Source organism: Lissotriton vulgaris, chromosome 1_1 (assembly GCF_964263255.1).
Source record: "Lissotriton vulgaris chromosome 1_1, aLisVul1.2, whole genome shotgun sequence".
Taxonomy (NCBI): domain Eukaryota; kingdom Metazoa; phylum Chordata; class Amphibia; order Caudata; family Salamandridae; genus Lissotriton; species Lissotriton vulgaris.
In genome coordinates, this window is record NC_141685.1 from 1,881,606,891 (window position 1) to 1,881,618,864 (window position 11,974).

General features: G+C 41.4%; 1 protein-coding gene across 1 annotated transcript; it reads left to right on the forward strand.

Moving 5' to 3' along the window:
• Nucleotides 1–10,073: 10,073 nt before the first annotated feature.
• Nucleotides 10,074–11,672, forward strand: LOC147751335 (zinc finger protein 862-like). The gene has a single exon (XM_086933186.1). It carries the CDS (start codon nt 10,074–10,076, stop codon nt 11,670–11,672), a length of 1,599 nt encoding a protein of 532 aa, XP_086789312.1.
• The last annotated feature ends 302 nt before the right edge of the window (nt 11,673–11,974 follow it).

Here is an 11,974-nt window from a genome sequence, read left to right on the forward strand (position 1 = left end):
TCTAAATAACAGAGCAACAGGAAGGTGCTTTAAGTACCCACCATTAACATTGTATCTTCTATAATAAAAGCCTAATGAGGTTAATACACATCTCAACCAATGCACCTCCTTGACAAAGGCACTGGACTGCTGGAAAAAGTAGACAAGCAGACAAGCAGGGAGGTGAGAGAAAAGGTGCTCGGTCTGCGGCCAGCCAGCCTTTCAGTATGTCCCGTCAGCAACCAGTCCTCATGTGTTCCACCAGTCCCTAATTCTAGTATCATTTTCTACAGTGGTAACCTAAGATTCTGTATGGACGGGGGAGGGGCATGTCTGTGCAGCTCATGTTGTCACTTCGGAACAGGGACAATACTCTTTCTGTAGGAGCAGACAAAGGCAAGCCAATGCAGCTCTTATTGCTTCTTTCCAAGTCAAATTTGTGCAATGCAGAATGACCTGCAATCACTACACATAGCACAGCAACTTTCAGAAAGTGGGACATTTTCAGTTATCTGCTTTGTTAATGAGACTACTGGTAAAATAGAGCTTTAAATAAAATCTGACAATAGTGTCCACATTTGTCAGCATTGCTATTCAAACAGTTGCTTAGCTTTCAAGGGCTGAAGCCTGACACAAGCACACTCTGATGAATAAGTACACCTTGGCATAGAATCAGGCCTGCCTTATATGTAACATATGAATTACAAAGAAAGCCCAGCAAACAAAAGGGCAACACATTAGACTTTTTCACTACACAAGCAAGAGGTGGCATTAGGAATTTTCAGAAAACCTAGCAATGGTTGAAAGCAAACCATGTTCCACTGTTTGAGTATGTTGGGAGAATACATATAGGAGCCAACACTGAGGAAAGGCTAGATGTTTTCTGAGTGGAAATATGTGTGAATAGATTAAAAAGGTTGACTTTTAAGCATGTATTATTATCATTATGTGATATTTTCTCTCCTCTCCTGATTTTTTTTCTTCAAATTAACCTTATACCATACATGCCAACTTACAAAATATTTTCACTGTGTGATGAGGGGGTGGGGCCTGGTGCAGAGAGCTAAGAAGCCCCCTGCCCCTTACCAAGCCCCCTACCCACTCCCTAAAAAACAAAAAAATACAAAGGGTCATAAAGGCTGTTGCCGATGTCCTGGGGTGTTTTCACACCATTTATGCTTATTGCCCCCAAACACGAGCTGGAAATGTACTGTTTACAGTGGTTTTCAACTCACTTTCACTGCCACTGTGTGTTGCAGGGTGGGTTTTTTGCCCTATAAATGTGCTATCTATAATAATAAGACACATGTGTGAAATGCAGGAACTGAGTCAGAGTGGCATTTTATTAAAGAAACAATTTAAACAATAAATGGCAACACCATATTGTTAATCAAAAATAGCATTGTGTAATCCAGAAGACAACAAGTTTCAGAGACACTTTCCTAGATAAAAAAGTGAATCATGCAATTCTATAAGTTTAAATATCTCGGCAAAGGAAAGGGAAAGAGAAAATTTCAAAATACAATAAACATTATAGCCTCAACCAAAGATGCTAGAGAAGATGGCTGAATGGCACACACACACACGCACATTTGAAATGTGGGGCCACATGTAGCCCCACTCCCAGCCGCACTGCTGCAATGCGCTACATTTTTCGCGTCTGTTCATTAAAGTTTCCTTCAGTAATCCATGTTTTTCAATTTTTTAAGTTTCAAACTTTTGCTTTCAAATGTTTACTCCGATCCACACGCAGATACGCTAATGCCACTGATTAACACACACACACGCATCATGACCCATGGGATCAATTGTGCGAGGTAGTCCGTCGAATGGACTGAAGAGCAGATCTTTATACTCTTTTAATGAGCAACTATTGACCGCAGACCTTTGGTCACTTCCTGGAAATATTAGGATCACAGAAGTGACAGTACATTACAAAAGTTTGCCTAAAGGTCACTTGATGTTTGACCGTAAATCATAATGAAATTGAACATTTATCGAAAACAAATTTGCGTCACTTCTCGGAAACTTTGTATAAGAAAGCAGAAGAATACAAAATGTTAGACGTCACTTGTAATTTCTAAAGGTGTGGAAAGTCTCAGTTGGACCTCACTCCAACTCTTGGCCAATTTTGTTCTTCTAAATGACAGACACATCCTGTTATTGCTACATCTTGATGTTCAGAAAGATGTACACATAGAGGTCATAGGAGAGATACAGCTGAGAGTACAGGAGGGCTTGGGGCGTACTGCTTCCTTGACGCTCAATGCAGTGTGGACAATTTTGACACAACCCAGTTTGTGGGCTGGCAAGGACAATTGAGACTCTTATGCTTCTGGTGTAAACAGAATGGGATTGGGGCACTATATGGTAAAAACTAGACCCTGCTTCATGTGTGATTTCGGCTCCTCACTGTGTGACGATGTGAAGGGAGCCGAAATAATGTGACACACGCTGGCACTGTGTGAGTTGGCAGGTCTGTTATACTTTGTTGCTCCCACTATTCATCTTTGTACTATTCATTATCCATAAAAAAGGACTATCATATTCACAGTTCTTTGATCCAGCTGTGAGATATGTAGTGTGGAGAGAAAACTCTGCTCATTAACAGATGTACAAATGCTTCACTCTATTAGTGGGGGAAGCCCAATTCCATGCCCCAATTGGTCTTATTCATTTTACATTGCACTTATAAGAATTAAAGGTTGGAAGAATTTTGCCCAAATCTCTAATAAGGGGTTTCTTTCTTAGGCTCCGTACAACCACACATTTGGGCTCACAAAAAAGTGTTTCCTTTAAGGGAAGTGCAACATAATTTCTCTGATTCAGAGTGTATTTATGTGTGGTTTTATGTACTTTGATATTGAATTAAAATAAGTGTACTCTCTTACTTTTAGCATGCAACAAACACCAAAAGTGGTGGAAGGAATGCTTGAATTTATCACAGTCACTGACGAACACTGAACGAGACCTGGATTACCCTGGTAGTGTGGGCTAGACTATTTCTATTGGAGAAGCCCCAAGAGTGACTTGAATAGGGCTGGACTCTTTCTGAAGTGGAAGAGTGGATGAAAAATGATGGACATGAATGTGCCTCATAACCAGCTACTAAGCTTAATTCAAGCATTCATGCCATCACTTTCCTGTTGGTGGCAGAATATGCTCTAGGTGTGACTGGTATTCTCAGATAGAAGTGCCCTTCTGCCATAAGATTCAAACTATACCTCGCTGACGAGTCCTAAGAAGGCCAGAAACCAGTCTGGGGTAGCTTGTTTCCTTATTTGGGTGGGACACAGCTTGGCAGTTGGGGCTGCACTGTTCTTCTTGGAACAGAACCATGACTGGATTCCACACTGCTGGGCTAGAGGGACACAGTAGGTGACAATGAAGGGCTGGAATTTGGACTTGGTAATCACCAGTGTCTGAGATTAATTCAAGCAAAACTGCTGTCGATTTTGTAATTTGATTACTTAATTTACCATACAATTAAATGAGTGTTGAATCTGAATGTAAAAGCATGATTTCTACGTGACCTAAGAGTGTTCTTGTTTATGTGTGTTGTTGTGCAAACAAAATATTTTGGTTAAACTCCATATTCGCCAGTAGTTTCAAAGCTCAACTTTCACAAAAAAGAGGTCCTGACTAAATTATTTCCTGTAATTCACAGTGCTTTATTCTTTTGTAAGATAATTTGCTCTCCTAAACAAACACAAATGTTAAATGGCTGTGTAACACAGCATTTCCTCTCCCTTTCTGTCTTTCTGTGTTGTTAGAAAAACTAAACACTTTCACAATGACATGTTCCTCTCTGAGCATTAATCAGCACATCTGACAGGCTCACCCTTGTAGGCCCATTCTTGATGCAAACACCTACTAATAAACCCTACCCAGTGTGTGAAAATAAACTAAACAATGTAAGCAAAGAACTCTGTCAGACAAGTTAGACTTGCTTAACCTACTCTATAGTGTCAATGTAATATAAAAGAAAATAAGTTTTTTATCTCCTTGATATGATATGATATGATATTGGTATTTTGTAAAGCGCATGAATCACCAGGGGGCATCTCCGCGCTACCTAGTTCAGTTGCCGAGAGCAGCGAAAACCCAGAGCATGTCATCAATATAGGAAGGCTTTCAGATGTTTCCTGAAAGTCAGGTAAGAGGGGGGACTTTCGTAGCACTTACGGTAGGGAGTTCCAGTATTTGGGGCCGACGTATGAAAAGGCTTTACCTCCCAGGCGATTCCGATAGATACGCAGCATCGCTAGGAGAGCTTTATTATTAGATCTTAAATTACAGGACGATGTCAGTTTGCATAGTTTGGTTTGTAGATATTTTGGGCCAATTTCCCTCATGGCTTTAAAGACTAGGCTAAGAAACACCAAAAGGGGTTGGCTCAAAACGCAGTAAGGCTGCGCCACATATCAATATAAACAGAACAAATGCCCACAGCTTGGAGAAGTGTCCTGCATTACATGATAAACCAAATCCTTATAAGAAGACGAGTTTTTCTAGAAGACAAGGTACTTCCTTTGTTTTTTGTCGGTCCGAAGACAAGTAGAAGGTTTAGCTCAGTTGCAGTTTAGTAAGACACTGTTGTTTTGTTTTTGTTGTTGCAGGACTAATTCCCTTGAGGTCCTGAGGAGAATCCCCGCATTGAAGGGGTTTTGAAACGCGTCAACCTGCTTTTCTGTTGTTATATGGCCAATCTTTGTAGTGAATGTTTTTGTATATTAATCAATTTATACATTGGTTAGATGGCCTGTTATATAACAAGTTCAAAAGTTATATTAAAAGAATATTAGTACCCCACCATTTTGAATAATCTGTTCACATGAACTCTGGTGAGGATACTGAGTCCCCTAAAAAACAGTCTAGCATCGTTTAAAAATCACTTCCCCCTCCTTTTTAGGAACTTCTTTTCTTTGCACCACACACTTTTTTCTGACCTTGTGTTTGTTTACCCATCCCTGTGAGTGAGAACTGTTGTATGAGAGTTTTGCACAGAGCAAATGAGAAATTGAATTGTATGAGCGTCACCCCACTTACCTCTCATTTGTCTTCACTTGTTCGTTCTAGTTCACATTTTTCCGAATTTTTTTTTTAAAAAAACACTCCCCTCCCTAACATACAAAATCATAAGAAGTCAATAAAATTTGTCAATATATTTTTTCTATATCCTAAAAAAGAAATAAAAATAATTAATTCTAACACACTGTGTATGGTGGTCATGCTACAATTGTTTAATGTCATTGGGCATTGAAAGTTTGCTTACTTATTTCTGCAGTACTGGCATTTGTTCTGTTTATATTTAAAGACTAGGTAGCATGTTTTGAAGAAAGCTCTCTTTTTGACCGGCAGCCAATGGAGTTCCTTCAGAAGGGGGAGCAAAGGGGTACCCGGGGGGGCGATTTAGAACCATCCGGGCGGCCGTGTTTTGAATGACTTGGAGCTTGGCTAGCTGCGTGACTCCTACTTCCGCCAGCAGAGCATTGCCATAGTCCATCCGACTAATTACTAATGCTTGGACTACCGTCCTGCAATGGGTCAAGGGGAGATAAGGAATAATTTTCCGCAACAGCCGTAGGCTGTAATAGCAAGAGCTCATTATATTGCTGACTTTTTTTTTCATAGACAGGTTTTCGTCAAGCTGGATTCCCAGACTTTTCACTGAGTCCAAGGGGACTGGGGCGGTGCCCAGCTCTGCTGGCCACCAGTCGTCCAGCACGAGTTCCTGTCTTTTTCCCCAGAAACATTAGATCTGTCTTTCCCGAGTTTAATTGAAGGCAGGATTCTGCCATCCAGTTTGCAATAGCCAGTATTCCTTGTGCGAAACGCGCTCTTTCCTCTGCCAGATTTTTCCCAATAGGGAAAATCAGTTGAGTGTCGTCTGCAGGGCTCCACAAATCCACTCGCCCGCTCGCAAATACGAGTGAATTTTCTGCAGGTCGAGTCAGTTTCAAGGCCTACTTGACCGGCCTGGCGAGTGCCTCTGAGGTAGGTGCAGTAGCAAGTGGAAGGCTCTAGGTGGCAGCATTGCGGTGCAGGGTGCGGTGCGCGATGAAAGGCTTAGGGGGCAGCATAGCATGTATCATGCACGCGGGTGCGGTGCGCTGTGAAAGGCGTAGGGGGCATCATGCACGCATTGCCTATTGTTTGGGTGCCAGGGCCGTCAATCTTGTAGCGCGCGAAAGCGCTACCAATGACGGCCCTGGCCTGCCCCCGCGCTATGCTGCTTAAAGTGCAGCAGTGACGTAGCACGCCACCACGCGCTCGCCTCGGTGGAGTCGGGACTCGGAGACGTGCAGGGCGATTTTGGCAGGGCCTGAGGTGAGTCCGTTTTCACATTAAATTACCTTATCTGAACGCATGTTCTTGTTCTGAAGCTCAAACAAAGCTGGCTCGACCAGCTCCCTGAATAAACTTAGCCTGCACCACCTTGGGCACATACTACTTGCCAGACCCGTTCTTTCCACTTTGGAAATGCGCTGTATCAGGAAACAATTAAGTATGGTTCTGCACTTCAGTGTGGTGGGTGTGATTTGTTAAAGTTTTGTTAATCGGCAAAGGTTGTACCTACTTTAAATCATGAACGCGTGCATGCCCTTAGGAGCTTCAGGTCCGACTTTGCAAGCTGCTTGTTCGTTGTAACCACGTGCACTGGGATAAAGTGTTTCAGAGGTTTGAGCTAGTCTACATGAGAATGCTTGCGACTCTGCTTTTTTCAGATTCAGAAGTTATTGGTCTTTACTTGTAACTGTGTTGTACCTGGTGCATGACGAGCTGTTTCCAACCCACTAATAGCTAAAGTAGGGTGAAATCATCAGCCTAACTGGTTTAATAACCAAAGGTTAATACTAGTTTATGCTTAACAGTGATTGCTTTAGAAACGCGTTTGAGGTGTACTGGAGCGAATGGCTGTGCTGCACATTCATTGGGCAAAGCAGGCCACACATTGAAATTGGACTACACATAGCTGGGTGACTCTCATGGAAAAGAATGTGGAAGGCTGGCACTGGGTACTTTTTTTTTTATGTCCAAAATTCAATAAAAGAAATTTGCAGACTGCTTTTTTAAAAATAGTTTTATTGCATAGTATTACAAATGCAGAAAAAAGGTTTAAAAAAAACCCCCAACAATTTTATACGTTAACGACTGCAGTTTCCATAAATAAGGACGACATTACATGACTGTAATTGTGGGCAGAGCACAGTGTAAGAACCCAGTGCTATCAAACCTGACCGAACATCGGAGTGTTTTATTAATTCATTCATAAGGAGTTTTGCACAGCGCTGACTACATTTACCCTGCAAGTGGCTTTCATACCCCCACAACAGATGTATTTACTGTTATGTTTAGCACGTATTTGCGCATACGTTCACCGTGCATTCTTTTCAGTCCGTGAGTGATTTATTAATGTAATTAGCAGCCTGTGCCTGCAAGTAGACTGCTCACCTCGGGCTCGGTGCGATAGTGGGCATTCAACCTAATGGCAGATGGAGATCTAAAATGTAGTAATGAAAATGGACACTCCAGGCACCATTAATAATACCGAGGGAAACTTTTTTTTATTGTTTTGAAATGAGTGTATATCATTTTAAATTTCTTGTACTGGCAATTACTATTTACTCATTTGCGAGTAGTTTGGCATTTATAGGATATTAGGATATAGGATTTCTGGATATGTCGCCCTTTATCTGGTATCTTTCAAAAGGTGTGCCCGGCGTGTCTAGGAAGAATGGTCGTATCAAGTCTGGCAGGTTCATATTTTGCTGAAAATCCGACCATATCCAGTGGCCGCATTATCTACATGTCAATATACTGCAATGTTTTTTATACACAGTGCTTGTGGATGCAATATTAATGATTATCATAGACTCCTCCACCCCATTCCATATATTTTTTTTGTTGAATTAAAGCTGTTGCTGCTAAGATCGTTGCACCCGTTATGCAGCAGGTATTTCTGGGGCAGTGACAAGAAGTGTGGGCAGCGAGCACTTAGTGGGCCAGAGGTTAGGGAGCGCTTGATTTATTTATTTAAATGAACGAAAGGAAAGTTGGTAGTTCTGGCAACCCTGCTAATGCTTATGGTGAAGTCAAAGCTTTTTATTTGAAGGGGGTGGGGGGTAAAGTGTCTAATATAGAAGATGTTTTCATGTGTGTTGCATTTTGGCGATTGCTGGTCTTAGGGAGCTGTGGGGTACGCAAAATAAATTAAACATTGTTGACAATTCAGCATTTGGTGAGCAGTTCAAGATTCATTTTCATAGACCATAAATATCCAAGTCATGAGCCCTGCCTCAGTATGCATGATCCCAGTGCAATTACGGGGAGGGTAGAAAACAATGAATTATGGGTGGGATAAGAAAGGGATTACACAGAAGATGGGGAAGAGGATATGCAAAACGACAGAAGCAACAAATTAGAATGACAATGCTGTACTAAGTAGAACAGTAGTTGCACTGTCAAGCGTCCTATCACTGTGTAGAGCAAAAAAAACACTTTTTGGTGGATGCACATCATGTTCTGAAAACATGTAATTCGCTCCCAACATGTGGGCGGACTAGAGCCAAGTAATGCTCACTACTCTAATTGCCTGGTGACAGAGCTACGTTGTCAAGCCAGAGACCATGTGCAAATATTTGTTTACAGGTGGCGGACTGTCTGTGCTGTGCCCTCTCACTGTTTAAAAAAGGTTTGCTTGCCTTGTCCGGATGAAGCGCAATGATGGAGAGTTTGATTTGGCTGTGTTGCACCGTAGGGTTACTTGCACTTTTATAAACGTCCGAACTTCTGTCAGTTTTATTATCTGAAGGTAATGGAAATTAAATGTCTTCCCAGAGTTTATACTGCTGCAAGTTGCATTACTAGAACATCATGTTTTACTATGCTGGTATGTTTCCTCACCTTCATTGCTTGATTTTGCTCGTAAGACAGTGTCACCATCACCTAAGGTGCGGATTGTGCAGATTGTGTGACCATTACCACCCTGTTTCCCCCCAAAAAGTAAGTTTAGGCCCAGAGTTAGGCTTTGGGAGGGGGAAGCGTCAGGCAGACCTTTAGTTTTACTGAACAGGTATAACCCTCCTTAGAACCCGCAATACTCAAGAGCAGACTAGTGAGTCTCAGTTATTTCAGAAGCTGCACTGGTGTTGCACATCATTGATTAGAGCGCATTCCAAATGGGGTGCTTTTGTGCGAACCTGAGAGTGCCACACAGTGAGTTACAGATCTGATGCAGTTAAAAATGTATATTGGAACCTTACCATCATTGTTTAATTATTGAAAGCAAATTATACCGTATTGTAGTTTGTACAAACTTCAAGTTAATTATTTTTAAATTACAGTGAGTTATTGTTTTTGATTCTAGCTCAAAGCGACAGAAGCAGGGAGTCAGTGCTGGCTAATAGTGAAGACAAGGCAGACAACAGGCAGAGAGTGCAATGGCAGACATCAGGTTGTGGTTGGCCGGAAAAACCACTGGAGCTAAAATTAATGCAGGAGAGTCTAGTACAGCAGTTGGGAAAAGGAAGTCAGTAGAAGAAATCCACCAAAAGCAAAGGGAGTATGATCAAAAAAAAAGACAGAGAGTTGTACAACAGAAATGGCTTGAAGATTTCAAGTGGGCAGTGATTGAAGAACAGGAAAGTAACGGAGCTGCTGCTGACCTAGTTGAGCCCAGTTTTAAAAAATCTCAAGTTTTGTATTGTGGAGTTTGCAGGAAATTTCCTCATCTCGCAGATACTAAGTCTTCCCTATATGTTGGTGTGACAGATAAATTCAAAAGGGAGACGTTGGAATGGCACCACAAGAGCAAATTGCATGAAAAATGCATATTACATGAAGCTGCAATTCAAAAGCCACAGGAAACCTGCATAGCTAAATCAATCACAAAAATGCATGAAAAAAATATCCGGCACTTAAACATTTTATTTAATACAGCCTATTATATTGCAAAACAAGGTGAGGCTTTTATTAAGTTTCCAAAACTCTGCTCACTGCAGAAAAAGAACAATCCTGAGTGGAATTTCGAAAATTATATGACTGATAATGCATGCCGTAACTTTGTAATAGCAATTTCCGAGACCCTAAAAATGACAATTCGATCCCAAATAGAAAATACTAGGTTCATCAGTGTTCTGTCAGATGGGTCAACTGACAAAGGAATTCAGGAACAGGAACTTATTTATATACGATTCGTTTGTGAAGGCACCCTTGTTACCAATCTGTGTGACATTGTCAGCATGAAAAACTCCACTGCGTCCGGAGTGAAAAATGCTATTATGGTTGGTCTGAAAAGCATGGGCATATCTCTGGATATTCTGAGCCAGAAATGCATTGGTCTGAATACAGATGGAGCTGCTGTGAACCTCGGTACTAAATCTGGTGCTGTGAAGCAGCTACTGGACGAAGTCTCCAAGCATCAAGGATGGGACAATTGCAATCACATTGCAGTTGTGCACTGTGTAGCTCACAATCTAGAGCTTGCTGTGTGTGATGTTAAAAAAAAGAGTTCATACATATCCAAATTTGAAGAGGTGCTCAAAGGATGTTTCAAACTATATTATTATTCACCTAAGCGGAGAAGGGAACTTAAAGAGATAGCTGATAATCTGGAAGAGCAGTTACAACATTTTGGTGGCTTGCAGCAAATCAGATGGGTAGCAAGTCAGCACAGGGCAGTAACAGCGCTTAAGACAAACTGGGAAGCTACAGTACTTCATCTTGAGCACCTTGCTACTGGTACTGATGAATATTCAAACAAAGCCAAAGGATTGCTTCATGACATGAAATCGGAAAAGTTTCTTTATTTCTTGCACTTCATGATAGACTTCACAGAGCTGCTTCAGCAAGTGTCTAAGGCATTTCAACAAGAAGACAGTCTTATTTCTGAAGTTGCAAGAAGAATCGAGGTGCTTCAACAGAAGCTAATACTGCTGAAAACAAAGCCAGGAAAAGCACTAACACAATTTCAATTGGTTTTTAAAGATGGAAATTTCGCAGGGGTCCCGTTACTAACACAGGCAAAGCCTGCTAGAAAAGGCAGCTCTAATGAAACTAGTGTCAAGGAAGACACTATTGAGTTAATAGAGAATGCTCTTTCTTTTATGAGTGACCGCTTTCTGAAGCACATCTCAGGCAAGCCGCATTCTTTGTTTAACATTTTTGATTTTAGTTTGTGGCCAGACTCTGTTGAAAAGATTAGAGTTTTTGGGGATCAAGAATTTGAGGAACTTGTTGTGTACTACAAAAAGGTACTTACTGATGAAGAAATTCAGTCTGCCCCTGGAGAGTGGCTAGATTTTAAACTGTACGTCTTTCATCGGAGGATGTCGCATAAGCCTGTATCCCTCTTCACTCAGCTATTGAAAAAACGCCCAGAAGAAGTTAAAAATGTACTTCCAATTTTAGAAATCATGCTTTCCATCAGTCCATCAACAGCAATATGTGAACGGGGGTTTAGCAGCATGAACCGAATAAAAAATGAGCTCCGTACGTCCCTTAAAAGTGACACCATGTCTGCTTTAATGCGAATCCAAGTAGATGGTCCGGAGTTAGACACTTTTGATCCAAACCCAGCCGTTTTGCATTGGCTTTCAGCAAATCCAGGAACAAGACATATTATGGGCCACAAACATCCTTGTCAAAACAACGCTGTTGTTACTGACTCAGAAGATAGCGACTCAGTTTAATGCTACTCTCTTGTTCAAATCAGCACCTTAACAAGTGCGCATTTTTGTGTTTTACCATTCACTGTGGTGTCTGTCAATTACTTCTGACAATTTGCATGGTGGCAGCTCTTTTTCTCCTTTCGAGACACTGACTCCCAGTCACTGCCCTGGGTTGAATCCATCATCGTTCTTTAGTTCACTGTTCGCCACCCCAGTTCAGGACTGGCTATGCAAATCAGTCTTGACCAATTTATTAAATTATACTTTCTGACAATTTGCCATGGAGCTGTTTGTCTCCTTTCGAGACACTGACTTCCAGTCAC

Excerpts from the sequence above, each read along its gene's own strand:
- LOC147751335 (XM_086933186.1), top strand. The coding sequence starts at position 10,074 with ATGACAATTCGATCCCAAATAGAAAATACTAGGTTCATCAGTGTTCTG.